The following is a 17,480-nucleotide window of genomic DNA, read 5'->3' as shown; positions in this document are numbered from 1 at the left end:
CTGTCAGTAATGAACTTTGCAACTTTGTTTTCCAAAGTACATTTTATTTTGATCTGTCCAGTATATTGCACTAATTCTTTTAGTTATTTTCATTATATGAAATCTACCAAGTGTGTCAGAAGAGATGAATTAGTCTATTTAAATGTTGAACTGGTAGCAGAAACTTACTTGTGCAGATTTTAAATTTGCGGTAATCTGGGTTTAGCAAGGAAAATGACAGTTCACCAGTGTTTAGTTTTATATTGAGGTGCTCAGGTTTGAATAAAATGGTTTAAAAAAGAAAAAAATAGATTTTTGATTACCGTTTTTTATTGCGAGTTTCAGAAGGTTTTATTGTATTTGAACAGTTTCAGACAAGATGTCTGAATATGGGTCAGCATTTAAGATGATTACAAGTAAATTCATGACACAGCTAAATGTAAGCTTGTCCTATATCTACTGTGCCACCCCAGTTATCCTATGATAATTTTTTAAATGTTGAGGTAATTGGGTATCTTATCGCATCCATTTAGAAGTACAATCAAAATAGTAATGTTATCTCTTGAACCTGCAGCTAATGCAGTCTGTACAAGTCGTTCACTGATGTAGCTTGCTGCATTGTTGTACAGTGTCTCAGAGGTGACTCTGTCTCCTCCTGCAGTTTGTGATTCACAATTGGATGGGTATGTTTCTGTGTCCTCTTCAAACTGTGGTGATAGTTTAGAACCCATTGGTGATACAGTCTTTTGCAGTTCTTGACCAGCACAACTTGTAAGTTTGTCACAAAAAATCTTGGAGTCCATTTTTTCAGCCAGTTGTGGACCTGAGTCAGTTAGGCATGCTTTTATGTCTTTTGGGGGCTGTTTTGTGTCTTCAGACCCTATTGCCAGTACATTCTCTTGCAGCTCTTTATGGTTGCAGCTTGGACCTGCTGCACAGAAAGTGTCTGTATCTGTTTCTTTTTGCACTGCAATCTGTGACTGTGGCTGAAAACTGTTACTTAGATTAAGTTCTCTGTACTCAAACTCTTCCAGTGCTTCAGAGCTACCTTGTGTGCTAGAATCAGACTGTTTTCTCTCTCCGTTCTGTGAATTTATTTTGTTGTGACTGAAAAGAGACAGTTCTGGATCAGCTTGATTTTTGTGGTCATCGCTTTCCTTAGGAACTTCATCTTCACTTTGCAAATAGCTCATCCTAGAATATTTGGGCTTATTTCGTTCCAAGTTGCCTTTTGATTCAGTGAGAAAAATGTCTGTGGAGCACAGTATCTCTATTCCGGCTTGCGGATCTTTAATGGCCTTTGAGTCTTTTAAATTGTCTTCACTGAGCGGCATCAAATACTGACAGTTACATGGAGAAGTACCATTTTGTTGAACACATTCATGCATTCTCAAATACTGAGTGAATGTTGTTAGAGTTAAAGCAAGTACTTCATTGTAATCCAAAACCTCCCAAAGCCCATTAGAAGCTAAAATAAGAAACTGACAAGTATCATCAATAGGGACAGATATAGTATGAGGTACAGGTATAATGGATCTTTTCAGTACCGGATCTCCATGATGTCCAAGACCCCTTGTAGTTCTCAGGTACCCCTCCACTAATCCGTCCGGTTCATTAGTGCTGATATTTCCACCATTCTGAAATATGCGTTTTCTCTCACTTGCATTAGAAGTGCTGTGCTCTTTTGAGAGGCAGTGACTCTTTCCATTTTTACATAAGACTGCATGTGCGTTACCTAAAATTGAAATAAGATATTTTGAATTAGCATATTGTGTTTTGTTGTTGTTTTTTTTTTTTAAGGATACTACTGTTACATTAACAGCCTTTTGCTAAGGACTGGGGAAAAAAATGAACTCATAGTTTAATTATCTACTGCCACAGGCAACAATGTATCCGTCAATTAATATTTTACAGCAAAGTTTTCTGTGATTGTTTTTTTTCTCTCTCATTATTCAGAGGACTGTTCCAGAACCTTATTCTTCTGACTGCAACTAAACTCTTATGAGGAGTCCCAAGTGACATTTCAGTCTGACAGAAATATTGCCTCTTGACTGTATTTTAAGCAGAAGTGCATGTTTTTCTCAAATACACTGTTTTTTGAGGGGGGGAGGGGAGTGTTGGTTTTGTGGTGTTTTTTTTGTTTGTTTTCTAGGAGAGTGTGTGCTTTTAAGATACTATGGCTGAATGAACTCATCAGGAAGTTTCAGGTTCAGGCTATTTTTAGCCATATAAAATTTCTAGTACCTGAAAATAATTTGGATGTGTGTAGAATTTACAGTTTATTAATGTGATGCCTTAAATCTCTTCCTTGGTTAAGGCACCCAAGGGAATAAGAGTTCTCACATCCATCATGAGAAGTCAAGGACTAACTCATTTCCTTTGGTAGGAATAGGTACTTTAGTTTTCTCTTAATACTTTTGAAATCTGCAGGGTGAGAATGAAACATGTTAGGAAATTGCAACACTGCAAGTGACTAGTCTTGTCAAAACTGAATGCAGAGCATAAACGAAAGCAGCTCTGAAACAAAGTGATGTATTGTTTGTGATCCTCTATGGCTACACTGGGAGAAGACCATTTTTTTGTGTTAGGGGAGGTTATTGGTCTACTTCCATGTGTTGGCATAAAGGCAAAAGTGATGCCTTACAGAAGGAACTTGAGAAGAGTGGTATCTTTCCAGACACTAAGCTGGCTGCAGTGTGATCATTTAAATTGTATTTTTAATATCATCTGGCTAGACTAGGGCACAGATCTATGAAAAGTATTTATAAGTAGGTACTGCTTATACAGCAGTTCTATTTTTTGGGAAGTGTTGGCATTGTCTGTTGTAGGAGACAGCTAAGTGCAGGCTGTGAAAGGCACATTTCTCTAGAATGTGATTCAGAATATCAAACTGAAGGATGCACCTGTTTTATCGATTATAGAATGTAGATGCCTTAAGTTATGCTGTGTGAATGTTTCCTTGTGCTTGCTCCCTCCTGCTTCCTCTGATTTCCATGGAGAGCTACAAGATTGTCTAAAATTTCCTTCGAACCCTCGGAGTAAGACCACCAGCTGTAAGCCTAACAAAGAGCATAATATGACCCATGTGGAATAGTTGACTGCAAGAGCGAGCAAAGTCTAGTCACTTTTGGATGCAAGTCTCTTGTCTGCGAACCAGAGACAGGGCAAAAGGATTGACAAAAACTAGCTGATCTGTCAATGCCGGACTAAATGAAAAAGGCAAAGTTGGCCAGTGCCACCATCTCCTGCTCGTCCTCTTCAGTCGTTTACCCGGTGCTGATGGAACATGTCTGTACTAATGTAAGAACACATTCCCAGGGGAGTGGGAATGAAGGTTGATGTTGTGCAAATCTTCTTCTATGATGTGATACATTTGGTGGAAAATTAAGTGTATTAGATTAAATAAATGTGTTTAGAAGTGGTTCAGAAATGTGGACTTCAATCATAAAGGGCTTAAAGCATCTCTGATCAACTTCAAGCTTTAACTCGAGCAGAGCTTGAGTTTACAGTATCTCTAATTGTAGCCAGCATAAAACCTTAATCTGGGAGGGAAGGATGGATGCAGGTAACAAGAACCAGAGAACTTAGATTGGGTGAATTCTCCACCAGATTTTCTTACCTTCATCCTACCTCTCAAGCTCATTGTAGTAAAAATGTTTCTTCCCCAGTTAGGTGAAAACGAATGCATTTGTTAGCTCTGAAAAGCTTATAACCTTTATGTGAGTTTTTCGTGTATTATCTCCTGCAAAAATACCTGAGCTAATGCTAAACTACCAATTTTGGTATCAGTAACAATAAAGTTGTAGTAGCTGCAAAAATGCTTGTTGGGGGTAGAGAAATATGGATAAAGCAACAAGTGTTGGGAAAATGGAGGAGAGAAAAAGGAGGACCACAGTTACTTATTATGGTGTCAGTGCGTGTTTGTTCTCAGACTGGCAGAGGATTGCTTATAATTGTCAAGCATTTTTTTTAAATCCGGAATCATTTTTTTCCAGATGTGGAATATATTTTTAGTTTGTTGTTTTGTTTGTTGATTTTTGGGTTGTTTGTATTTTTCCTCCTGAAGAAATGGAAACTGTTGAATGTTATCACCTTTTCCTACTGATCTTTGGCCCTTTTGACTAATTTTTGTCAAAATCCAGATGAAGAAAGATGAATGAGTCTTACAAGTTTTGTGAATACATTCACCTCAGGAGGAAAGAGTGCCCATGTTTATGGAAAGTTGCAGTATTAGTGCAGTCCTTACTAATACTAGGGAGAGTAATAGGAAAGTATTATAGTGCTGGGCATGTGCTTCAAGCAGAGACTGAAAGACACTGGAGAATATAACTATAGATACAAATCTGTTTGAAACTATTCAGCCAACAGCTTTTTTTGTATAATTCTGCATGTGTACTCCTTTATGGGAAAGCAAGTGCCTTGCTTGTAATCTTACAGCTGCCTTATGTACTTGGGAAATTAACTGGTAACACAAATCACCAAGTGGGAACATAAAATGAGTAGAGCTGCTAATATCTGCAAGAGCTTTGTCTAGTGTTGCCTGCAGCAGGGCTGGGTGGAGAAGAATAAGGAATATATCAGTGTTTCTGATTGTAATTAATGCCTGATTTCTCTACACTACAGAAAGGCAAAGCAGGATTCTCCTTCATAAGGAAACAAGTTGAATAGATCTTCCATAATAATAGTAAATAACAACCAATTCCGATTTCAGAAATTAATAATTCAGATGATCCCCACAGATCGTGCTTTCAGTTTGCTGGTAGAAAAATGTAGTGTCACTTATTCTTTTTATTAATTTTTTTCGTGGAGACTATCTTAAGCACGTTTCATTGACACAAGGGATTTACCAGATCTAAAATCAGATTTATGATTGTCTGCCCTAAAATGACGCCATAAATTTCCTCTTGAATTAAAAAAACCCACTGTCCTTACTACTCTTGCAGAGGTCACTTGTGTATTACGGAATGTTTCTTAATTGTGTCTTTTGCATTAGTGAATTGACTTTACTGCTTTAACTCAAATATATTGAAGGTACTTTATTAGATAAGCATAATATTTATTGCCTGATACCAATATCAGTTGCAAGGGAATTATCTTGTCTCCTTCACATTATCAAGTTAAAGCAATTGCAGCTTTTTGTCTCCAAATATCTACTGCAAATAAATCTCTAGATTAGCTTATGTTTCCTCTTTTTATAGGGTGGAGGAAAAAAAAGTGTCCCAGTGTGGAACGCACGTACCTACATTAGCAATGTGCAGTAACCCAGCAGCACCTTTGGCTGTCCTGGTTAATGGACTGTCTATGTTGTTTTCAGAATGTTTTCTTCCTTCTTCCTCAGTGACATCTGTCTCCTCGCTGGGGATTCTTTCCACCAAACAGGTAACAGCTGAACAGCCACTCCAGCGAACTTTGGAAACCTCGTTCCTTCCCAGTCGTAAAAGTCTATCCATTCTCCAAAAGGACTTGGCATATGCTTTGTGAATCCATTTGTAAGTATTGGTCTTGTTGGTCTTGCCACTGCCTGGTTTATCAGAGAAAATCTTCTCTTTTTTCTTGTAATCTGCATTGATTACTGTGGCAAAAGAATCTAGAATTTGCTGTTCATCCTTACTCTTTTTGTAGGAGGAATCCATTTGAGCAAGCTGGTCAAGAAATAAAAGTGGGAGCTCTGCTGCAACTGTTTCTGCAGCTGCCACACCGTGAGAGCCATCAACTAACCCCAGAAAACATGTATCTGACCTATTTCCATAGTTGTCAAGCACGATAAATCTGTCTTCCATGTCTCTCTGCCATGTGGAGTTTTTATCTTGACAAATTGCTAATGCATTTATTAAAGAATTATTTACTTTCTTAAAAGTACTAGGATTGGTAACGTCAGGAAGATCCCAATGTGATGTAGGAGTGCAATTATCCATAAGGAATTCAAATGAATAATCAATCTTCTGCCTTTGTTTCTCAGAATATTTAGGAGTCTGGGTCAATTCTGATATAAGTTTCTGTCTATGAGCTAAAAGTCGTTTGTTGTCAGTCTTTCTTTGTGGGCTATAAAAACCCAGCAAAGTTAGGGCTTTGTGGGTTTTTTTGTGATTAAAAAGGTGGTGTGGATATATTGGTTGTTGACACGTAGAGCAAAGAACTGAAATGTGCTTTGAATCATTGTTCTCTGGTTCAACCTTCTCCAGCTGATGATCTTCATCTCTGGAACGTTCAAAATCAGGTGGGTTTGTTTTGTCTTGTGACTCTTCCTCCCATGTCATTCTATAAGGGAGTTGAATGTGTTAGGAGTTTTCATATTTTTATATTTAAATATTTTAACGTTGGGTAACACTACATTTACCTAAGCCTTATTCTGACTCTCTTACAAACTCTGAATTGCATTGTCTACTATTCTGTATGTGATCAAGAAACTGGAAAACCCACATGAGATTATATAGAAAATTGTAACTAATAACTGTTAAAAATTAGTAATAGAGCAAATTCAAGAAGTGAAAAGTTTGGGATTACAGAATTCATGACACAGTTGAGGTTATTCTTGTACCTCGTGAGGTCTCAGTCAGTTGTTTCCTCTTTGTGATTCTGTACGTAGCCCTGTGCCTCCACACTGTCAGAACTGTAAATATGAAGTAGTTTCTCATCAGCTTTTCTGTATCTATTAATCACTTTCCAGACATGGCAGTGGAGTGTAATTCCTACTTTCACAAAAAATACGGCATATTTGAGATAAGATAAAAAGACCTGCCAGTCTTGCATGAAACATGGCCAGAAGCATTGGTGTATATAATCATATCTCACTCCCATTGTCATCAATTTGGGTTGTGAGGACTTTTAAGAGCCAACTGGAAAACACTGAATTGTTTTATACCATTGTTTTTAGGCACGCAGAAGATAAATTAGATTTATGTGGACAATATTCTATTGTATTTCTTGCTTACAAGAGCTAGATTTTGCAATGTTCATGTTCCTTTCATGTAGGATGGATTTTGAATGTGTCGGTTTCTAAATCAAGAAAGCATAATGAAGAACAAAAGTAGCATCAAATGGGCCAAGCAGCATTTGAGCTTGTAGGTCTCTGTGGGAAGCAGCCTTGCTGCTTGAGCTTTGAGATCTGCGAGCAGCAGCATGTGCCCTCTGTGTTCTCCAGCCATCAGGACGGAAGGAGAGATGCACTTGGCAACAGAGCTCGTGGAAGAGCAGTGAGGCTGAAAATGTGAAGTCGAGGCCATGTACTGCAAGGACAAAGGGTGTCATCTGCATAAGCCTCTCTGCCAGTTCCCCAGCCAAAGCAGACCTCTTCCTTCTGTCCCCATGTGCCTCCTTTCTCCCACTTCAGCTCCTTGGTCCAGCCTCAACTTCAGCCCAGTATCTTCTCACTCTTGTTCCTCAGCGCTGTCTTATCTCTCAAGTCCTGGGACTCTCCATACTCCACACTTAATGTTTTTTGTGTATCTACTTCCAAATACCACTCCTGCTGCTGGTGGTGGGGATATGTGTGTTTAAAAACACCTTCAGTCTTCTCCCATTACTAAAGGGAGTACTGAGAACCAGGATAAAAAAATGACATTATTCTTAGGTCTGATACCTGGCGCTACAGACCCAAGAGCTGGAGGTGTAGAATAAGTCCTAGTGAGGTGCTGCCTGATAGAGGCCAGCCGATGCTTAAGGGATTGCCTGAATTCAGCACCTACACACTAGTGTGTCTCCACTCTGCCCCAGCAAATTGACTCTTCTTTAATATTTTAACTTGCTCCGATTCAGGTGAATTTAAAGAATGATGAAAGGTGCACCTCTGATTCCATCTCAGCCAAATTTCTAGCCCTAATTTAAAACTTGGCAATCTTAGAGCTTCTCTATAAAATAGTTATTGGAATTCTATTTTTATGCAAGAAAACAAACAATTTTCATATTATATTCTCAGAAACAGCTAAACCATATTACCTGGAACTTTTTCAAATGATCCTGCATCAGGCTTGGGAAATTTCAGTATGAACAGTTAGAACCAAGCAGAATTTTAAGTTACGGAAAACATGAGGTGACCCTATTGGTAGCAGCACTAATAATTCTGCCTATCATTTGAAATGGATAAGAAAACATGTATATAACATACAGAGGAGATATTATATTGCTTAAGCAGCAGATGAAATTAAAGTTGTTTGAGTGGCTGCTGTGACCTATAAAGTGATGTGCAGCTCAGCCTTACAGCTGCTTGCATAACATCCTCTTCCCCTAGATTAGCACATAACATGCAGGTACAGACACCATTATAGCACAAAATCCTGACACCATGCGAGAAACTCAGCTTGCCAGCCTATACATCATCTGTCTACCAAGTATGAAAACAGTGTGTTTACATTTCAATTCACTATGCTTATTCTATTCAGTGTTTAGTATTTGTGTGTAAGGATGAGAAATACCAGACAAAGATTTCTGACTTTCAGTTTGTCAACTGCTGTTAATCTACCACCAGGGCAAACAGCAGTGGTTTTGCAGCGGTAATATCCCACAGCATCATCACACGAGTAGCCTTTGGTAATTTCATCCTGCTTCAGCCTCATCCATTTTTGGGGACTCTCTCTTCAAACTTGATACAACCACACTTTAACTATTTTGCAACTGTTGTATCTTCCAGAATTTCAGCTGGGAAGTACATTTTCTTCTCTGTCATTATTTCTGCCCATCACCTCTGGGTTATAAGCATTTCTAATTATTTGTTTTTCAAGGCATGCACTTTTTTCCTATGGTGATTGTTAACAAAATTCCTTTAACTCTTTGAGAATTACAGGAGCATTAAAAAGAAAAAGCCTCAGGCTTTGCCAGCTCAAATCAGTATGTCTTGAAGAATCAAATGCCTCTGATCAGCTGAGTTAGATTTTCTTTTAAAAATTTTATAATTGATCTCTTTAGTGGAGGTGATACCACTTAAAAAACCCTAATGGCACTGTAGGATACCTTGTCCTTGCAGAGAGGAGCTTGCAGCTGGCTACGGCTCTCAATCTGCTGTAGGACCAGTTTATGGGAAAGTCCATCTCTCCACAAGAGGTGAGCAGCAGACCCCTCTAGAAATGCTGCAGCCACTTTAGTGAGGCAAGATAACAAGGCGTGTGATCAAAATAGCAGGGAAAGAGATGCTGTGCAGATCCCTTTTTCCTTTATTCTGCTTAGTTTGAATTTGAGACTGGGAGATCACACAAGCCTTTTCACTGCTGTCATCGTGATGATGCATTCAGGCATGAGAAAAATTAGGACTAATATATACAGAAGATCTGGTAAGCTGCTTTTTGTCAGCCTTTTAAGTATGAACTCATTTTACATTTAGTGTATATAAAAGCCCCTTGGATTAGAGACAAGAAATTGAAAACTTCACAAAATGTTAGTTTGACCTCGGTAAACTTAATTCATAACAAACATAATTTCTAGATGTTTATATCTCTGTAAGTGGGTGTAAGTGCTAACAAATCATAATTTCAGAGCACCAAAACAGTCCCACTTCATTACAATGTGTAAATAACCAGGATAAAATTCATAATAACTCATGTAGAATAAAAAGATCTGCTGCAACTCTTCAGTTGCAATCATTTTGCTCATGATTATTAAGTCATGATTATGCTCATGATTTTTTTGTTTGGTTGGTTTGGGTTTTTTAGTATGCATACACTGCATATGTCAATAGCTGAAAACCTTGTAAAAATGAAACAAAAAAGGAAATATTTCCTTTGTGGATTTCTTATGAAGTAATAAGATTAGTCTGTATTTCCTTCTCCTTGCATTTCCCTCATCAGGAACACAGACAGACTCTCAAGTTTTTTTGCTGTCAGCTCAACTGACAACACAATACATGAAGCTGAAGTGCTCTCAGCCTCAGAAAGCGAAAGATAAAATTCAGCTTTTTAGTTCACTGCACTTTCCCTGTGCCTATTTAGGGAGCCAAAACCCAGCACTGTTTAATGTTCTGACCTGAAAACAGAATCAGATTAAAAAAAAAAAAAAGTAGAAGAATGGGGAGTGAACCACAGTTTGAGATTGTATGTGTTTTCAAGTGCAAAGATCAAATGTACTGTTTGTGTCACAACAGAGACCTCCTTGGCCAGTGCTTATTCCTGCTACTAGGAAGGGGAGTCTGTTTCACCTCTCTGCCCTGTTGGTAAGAGGAACAGAACTGAGGGAGAGCACAAGACTGCAGACCAGGGACTTGTATGGCAGAGGAGGACATCATCCAGGTAAACCTCATATTTCTGGCAACCCTCTCTAGCTGCAGGCACTTGGGGTTGCTTGCTGTTCATAGAGCAAGGTGAGGTTATTTTTCTGTTTCTGCAGTTTGGCACTACAATCTCATTTTTTATTTAGTGAAGATGTCACTAATTCACCTTTGAGGACCCAGGATTTGTATCGAGAGGAGTCCTATATGCAGTCATCTCCCTCTGACACATGTCATTCCTGTCTCCACCCAGAGTGTGCTTCTTCCTCACCTTTGTCAGTCAGCAGTTAACTTGCACAATCTCTAGTCCTGACCTCCTTCCTCCATGAGGTCTGTTTTATTATTATTATTTGCTACATTTGCTCTTAGAAAATGGTGACTATTATTAATGCTGAAAGCAGCACTAGAGAGATGTCTGCCTGCCTGCCTGCAGGTGACAGGGAAGCAGAGGAGGGCTGTGTGATGTAAAATTGAGGTCACAGTCTCCCTGAGCTTCTCATCACACTATTATCAGCTAATATATATAAACAGGCCTTACTGCTGCAAATTCTTGATGAATGAGCATTGGCTTGCCTGTCTTTTCCTTCTTCCTCACTTCTTGCCATGCCTTTCCTCCGCTCATGCCTCAGCCAGTGCTTTCCTCTTCACGCCCCCTTTCCCACATGCCTGTGATGCCACAATATGGCTTCTGTTGTCTCCATGCATTCAGCGCTGTTCCTCTGCTGACCAATGGCACAGCTCCAGCCAGGGTACAGGCAAGAACTGTCACCTGTGCAGGGACCGCCTTACCAAGTCCCAGTTTTACATGGTCACCTTTGGCCCAAGCAGCAAAGAGCTAATATCTCATGTGAAAACCCTTATGTAGCCTTTCTTAAACTCACATAAGGCCTCCGAAAAACTCTTCACCTGAAAAGACAAACTCATTTGCTCATCTGGCATGCATGCCCTATGCCTTCCACCAGTTTTAGCAGAGCTGGTTTTCTCATTCTCCAAAATCATCTACAGAAGGAATGATGCAAAAGGAACAAGACATCTTCTCCCAAGTGAGTCAACTTAGGTGTGCGTAGTAGCCTACTTACTGTATCCTCAGAAGAAACTGATGCAGCTTCAAGGAAGTCTTGTTATGAAAGGTGTGGGAAGAGATAAAGATGAACCTGGTGAGTCATAGGAGCATGCTGGGGGCAGAGCCTGCCTTCAGGACTTGGGAACACTCCCACCTCTAGACCTGATAATGGGCAAGAAAGAAGGAAGTGAATTATTAATTAAAATAATTATAGAATAAATTAAGATTAGTCTCCTTATTTATCTTCTTAAGTGTTGTCCAAAACTAGAATCTTAGGAATCCAGGCCCACTGGTTTTCTGTCATCCTATAAAGTGGAAACAGCCTCTATCATTAGGTCTTCTTAGATGCAAGTTATAATTTGTAACACTGTCTGCTTGGGCAGAGGTGTAGCTTTGCAGCTGGGAAGAAGCATCAAACTAGGAAATGAGAGTAGCAAAACCAGTACTTTCCCCACCCCGGGTATTTTTGCACCTGCTCTTGGTAGCTGAGTCTGTCTTGGTGGGGCAGAGATGGCAGTTTGTAGCCCATCGGGTACTTGTGTGGGGCAGAGCGAGGGGGTGCAGAGAGGGTATGAAGCATTGAGTGGGGGTTGCAAGCCCACTGTGCTCAACACAGGAGGGGAAGCACACAGGACAGGTGAGGTTTTGGGGATCCACAAGGAGAAAGCTGTGGCAGAAGGTGGAAGATGGGTGAAGATAATATAACTGCCTCCTGCACTCTCCTCCCAGTGACACCCTGCCTCTCCCACACCACAAATCCACACCTGGGGTTACTGCTGTACTCCTGGGGATCCTCTACTTTTTCTAACCATACACATTGCAATTACAGTTGGCCTAAATGAAGGGTTTTAACCTGTTTCATTTCTGAGGTTTAGCCAAGTGACTAGTCATGGTGCTTGTGGTTGTGTCCATAGTTCTTAGCATTTCCAGGTGCTCTCCCACACAGATATGGGGAAGGCCCAGGAGTGGGCTTGGCCCAGTCAAATGTGCTTAGGCCAGTGTAATTTCATCTTACAGAAATAAAAAGAATTTTCAATGTGGAGTTCTTTTATTTAAATCAGTGTCATATCAAGGGTTCTGGTCAGTGGCTACTCAAGTGCCCCTTCCCTCCCACCTGCCATCAGGTGAGCCTGTGCCAGTTGCATAGGGGTCTGTAAGGCTGCCACCACTAACTAACCTGCCCCACACAGGAATGGTAGAATCATAAAATAGTTTGGGTTGGAAGGGTGCTTCAAAGCTCATACAGTCCAACCCCCCTGCAATGAGCAGGGACATCTTCAACTAGATCAGGTTGCTCAGAGCCCCATCCAGCCTGGCCTTGAATGTCTCTGGGGATGTGGCTGGCATCTACCACCTCTCTGGGCAACCTGTTCCAGTGTTTCACCAACCCCATTGTAAAAAAAAAAAATGCCTTCTTCATGTCTAGCTTGGTTTAAAACCATTGCCCCGTGTTCCATCACAACAGGCCCTGCTAAAAAGTCTGTCCCCGTCAATGGGGTGGTTTAGCAAAACGGTCAAAGCACAGGCAAAGTACACTGAGTGAGGTCCCAGAGAATTGTGGTGATTTCTACCACATATTAAGTAGCAGGAAGAAAAGTATGTTAGAGGAAGGAATAGACAAAAAAAATGTGGAGAGGCTGGAGAAAAAAAAGGTAAGGGAAAAACAGATAGTGCATCCTATTCTGCATGAAGTAATCTAGAGTGCTCACTGACACAAAATAACACAGTGTAAGCTTATGTAGTGACCACAGATAGCTAAATACCTTTAGCAAAGAACTTCTGAACTTGGCACACACAATTCATATTGTACTGGCAAAAGCAGTAAATGTCCTGTCCTGCTTGAGCCCTGCCTTTGCTTTTCCTGCTTAGTTTGTGTTAAATCAAAACTCTGACTGCAGTCAAGAAGAGCATCATCAGGGTAAGAAGTGAATAAAACTGGCTAAGTGCTCCATCACTAACAAAAAGTTTATGTTATTAAAACAGCCATGAGTGTTGCAGTGACATTTTCTCCATTTTCTTTTGCGTTTTTTTTCCACATCTTTAAAACCTGAGTAGTTGGGCTGTGAGATTCCTTATAACAGACAAAGGCCTAATGGGAAGGTCTGCCATCTGTATTATTTAAGTCATGTGTAAGCACCATGGGAAGCTGACAGGATGCTAAAGACAGCATAACAAATAAAACTCTCATACTGTTAATACTTCCTGTGATTCTCAAAATATTGATAGCTTTCCTGAATATGTGGTAGCCAAGAAGGAGGCCACTTCACCCACAAGAAATGCACTAATGAAAGGACACAATAGGATTTTATACTTGGAGAAATTCCCAGGAGGGGCAAGAGCTCCTCTTTTCACATTTGCGTTGAATGGCAAGAAGAAAAACAGGTGGGAAAGCAGGAATAAAGTCCCATCTTGAAAAAAAAGGAGAGGTAGAGAGGGCTGGGATGGGCAGGCTCACTCCTGTTAAACTGGGAGATGGGGATGAGGGGTAGGGGTGGGCCCTGAAGCTCAGCAGTGGGCTGGGAGGTCCCTCTCAGAGAGGCAGCATTAGGCACTTGGCTGCTATTAGTTGAGTCATTCTTTAATTTATGTGACCAAGATAGGCCTCAAAAGCCCTAAGTGATAACTAGGTAATAACCAGGCATCAGGCACACCCTAAACTGCATTTTAATTTCCTCTTTTGTGACTTGGCATCAAGAATGCACCTGCCTCCCTTACTGGAATAACACACATGCTCTTGCACTTAAGCCTGTCAGGTGTTCACAGTGAATTTCGGGCCAGAGCAGCAAATGCAAGATGCACGTGTTGGCTGGGAGAACCAGCCCTGAGCAGGCACCTCCTTAGGGCTGTCAGCGGCCTGAGAGACCAGAGAAATCACAGGAGCTGGCACTCGGGTCTCATCCAATTCCTGGCTTGCTTCATTTGATGCAGATGAGTAGTCTTCCTGAAGTCATGGGGCTCCTCATCTGCGTTTGCCAGCTGAGAAGCACAGGCAGGTAGGCTCACTCTGCTCCCACCAGCGCTTGCTAAATGCCGGCTTCAGAGTCAGCTTGGCTTGTGCAAACCCGCTGATGTGCCCCGAAGGACAGAAACTGAAAAAAACTGTTTTTCAGACAATGCTTGGAGTTTGAAACTAATTTAGTATCTTCATAGTGTGTGTTTAATGGTGAAAAATAAGCACCAGAGTGATTCTGTTGTGTTCTGTTGCGCAGAGTTACTCATGCATTACGATTATAAAATTAATATATACTTGCTGGTAAACTCAGTCAACAGAAAAAGCTAGCTTGGATATATGAAATAAAAAATTATATGCATACATTCATATGTCAAAGCACTTTTTTTTTTCCTAATGTAGTGTAACCTGCCATGGCCAAATTACACTCACCGAAGCCACCACAACTCAATACAGCCCAAGTTATAGGCCCATGTTTCCAGACAGCTAATGATCTTTTCATTCCTTATTCTTGCCAGAATTGTGAATGTAATATTTTACCTGTCATTGGAAGCAGTTTAACACAGTTTAACACAAGACCACGCTACCTTTTTTTTTTTTTTTTTTAATGTATTTGCACAGAGTTAGAATGAGAGCAATTATTTAAATCAGGCTTTAGGGTAAAAAAAAAAAAAAAAAAAAAAGAAAAAAAAAAAGAGAAAGACCTACCTATTTGCAGTTAGAGAGTGATTTTTTTCTAAGCTGTTCCTCTGCAGTAGCAGGCGGTAGTTCGGCATGTGTTGTGAAATTAGTGTTTATAAATGTTACTATAGTAACTGTATCCCTAGCCACAGGCTGGTAGATTTACTGTTCTCATTATCTAGTGAGCAGCAAGGTAAAAAGGTAAAAAAAAAAAAATAAAAAAGGTATAGTAGAACAGCTGTGCTCTTGAGGATTCAAGAAGGAACCGCAATAAAAATATTATTTGCCTTTATACTAACCAGTGCCTTATTGGATGCAATACAATGGTGTTTTTCCAATTAGACCCTCATAAACACACCATGAAATGTAAACAAATACTCGGGAATTTAACCAAAGTCAGCATCTGCTTCGTAACAACATCCACCTTTGATTTTTCTTTAATGGAATTAAAAACTTCTCAGGTTTTTAAGGACCTTGAAGAATAAGGTCATTTGCCTATGCTGTGATCCTGTGAACACTCCCCTGTGCAGCTTCAGACATAAACACATGCTGAGTGGCGTTAATAAACACCAGTGGAGTCACTTATCTGTGTGAAAATGGTAAACATACTTTCGGAATTGAAAATTTCTAATTCATTTATATGCAGCTGTGCAAACTTAACGCTGGGTTAAATATCATTAGCTTACCGTTTAAAGGAGAAGCTGGTGACAGGAAAGGATAGGAAAGGAAAGGGAAAAAGAAAAAAGGAAAAGAAAAAGAGAAAAAAGAAAAGAAGAAAAGAAAACCATATTGGGTGATTTAAAAGCCACAGCAGCTCCCAGGAGAACTAAGCGTCTATGTTCAGGCATGGACATTAAGTCGTCCATAGGAGCCAATTTGTTGTTCCAGATGCGCTCTTTGCTTGTAACGTTTGCTACCGAAGAAGAGTAGTTGAAAAGCTGAAAGTGAAACTAAGCAGTAACAGTTTCATTTTCAAGTCAGAGAGTAGAAACCTAACCGGCATTAAAAAGATGCAAGCAAAGATGTTCTTAGGTGACTGTTACCATACAGCGGCTATTTGTTATTTTAAAACATGATTTAGACACGTAAAAATTTTTAAAAATATTATCTGTTAAATTTGAAATAAATCTACTTTCCTCACCCCTCCCTCCCCGTTTAACTTGCTGTAAAGCTTGGGACAGCCGCCTCCCAGGGCAGCGGCTCCTCCACCTTAACAGTCCGTCTTAAAGTACGGGGGATTGCAGCAGCCATCTTACTGGGTCGCTGTCACAGCTGCTGGGAAGCCCTGAGCCAGCCCCGAGCCAGCCCCAGCCTCCGCCGCGATCTCCCCGGGACCGAGGTCCCCCGGCGCCGGGAAGCCGGGGTGCAGGTCCCGACCGCCCCCTCCATCAACCCTCCGTCGATTTTAATACCCGCCCCCCAAAAAGAAAACCAAACCCAGACCTGCTTTTTCATGAAAATACTACAGCTTTTTATTACATTTTCACCCATATCATCTAATGTAAAAGCCAACTGACCATATAACCTTCTGCTTGAATATATCCCCAGGAGCTGAGAAGATGAGGGAAGAGGGAGACCACAGGGAGAATGTTTTCCCTCTACCCCCCTCCCCACTCCTAACTTTGCAGAAGTCTGGAGTCATCTTTCCTTGCCCCGTGCAAGGTGTTAAGGCCCTGCATCTGTGAGAGCTCTTAATAGGCTGGGGTTCCCTTTCAAACTAATATTGCAGCTTCAGGTTTGCACATCAAAGAGCTGTAGATCACATGCAAACACCCAGTCTCAATCCCAACCTTTGAAACCGTGCTGCCGTGCTATAGAACTGCCATTTGTGGTTTCTCACAGCTCAACCACGTTTTTACATATGTGCAACGGAGCGCAACCGCCTCAAAACCGAAGCACTTGCTTCTGTCCATCGAGTGCAGTTTCTGTAGCTGGATCATTTACTTAATTTTAGCTTTCAGTTAAAAGGCAATCCCTTTAAGACTTAAGTTTATGTGCTGTCAACACTTGTTCCTGGATAAAGGAAAAAAAGCCAGCCCCAAAAACATGATGCGAAGAACTGAGCGGAGTTGTTGAATTCTCCTGTATTTAAAACTGAAGGCTATTTCTATACTGAATCAGAAATCATCTGGGGGAAAAATGAATCCTTTAAGAGCTGCCGCAAAGTGCACAGTGGAGAAATACAATGGTTAAGCCAAACGAAGTAATGGCACTAGGAGGGGGAACTGAGCCTGTGGCAGCCCCGCGGGCTCACTGTGGTTCGGGAGCGCGGCCGCTCCGCGCTGCCACCGCCGCCGGCCCGGGTTCAGCGCAGTGCGCGCAGCCAGCCATGTCGCCTCTTTCTAGGGCAACTTTCCCCGCAACCTCCCGGAGGGCCGGGATGGCTCCGTTGCAGCCTCCCGCACGCAGCGAGTGCCGCCGCCACCCTCTCCGCGGGGGCGCAGGGCGCCGCCCGCCCCTGCGCAGGGACGCGGGCGCTCCCCCCGCGGTGCGCTCCCCCCGCGGTGCGCAGCAGCGGGAGGCGGGTGTCGGCCCCCCCCAGCCCCCGCCCGGCGGGGCAGGAGCCGCCCGCGGAGCGGCGGATCCCTCCTCCCGCCCCCCCCGGGGAGCAGCCG

At 41.4% G+C, this 17,480-nt stretch overlaps 1 protein-coding gene across 5 annotated transcripts; it reads right to left on the bottom strand.

Annotated features, from left to right (window-relative positions):
- Positions 1 to 304: 304 nt before the first annotated feature.
- PP2D1 (protein phosphatase 2C like domain containing 1) lies at positions 305 to 16,160 on the bottom strand. 5 transcript variants are annotated; one of them, XM_082046041.1, is made up of 4 exons: positions 14,893 to 16,160; positions 11,078 to 11,396; positions 5,219 to 6,237; positions 305 to 1,714 (listed from the first exon to the last, which is right to left on the bottom strand). In XM_082046041.1, exons 3-4 carry the CDS (start codon positions 6,234 to 6,236, stop codon positions 471 to 473), a joined length of 2,262 nt encoding a protein of 753 aa, XP_081902167.1. In that variant the 5' UTR covers position 6,237; positions 11,078 to 11,396; positions 14,893 to 16,160; the 3' UTR covers positions 305 to 470. The 5 variants fall into 5 exon arrangements, with proteins under 5 accessions (XP_081902167.1, XP_081902168.1, XP_081902170.1 ...); XM_082046042.1 differs by having other exon boundaries at positions 11,251 to 11,396; XM_082046044.1 differs by having other exon boundaries at positions 15,552 to 16,160.
- Positions 16,161 to 17,480: the final 1,320 nt, after the last annotated feature.

Source organism: Streptopelia decaocto (assembly GCF_964273445.1).
Source record: "Streptopelia decaocto genome assembly, chromosome: 2".
Taxonomy (NCBI): Eukaryota; Metazoa; Chordata; class Aves; order Columbiformes; family Columbidae; genus Streptopelia; species Streptopelia decaocto.
The sequence above is the reverse complement of the archived record's forward strand: the minus strand, read 5'-3'. Positions and strand labels throughout refer to the sequence as shown.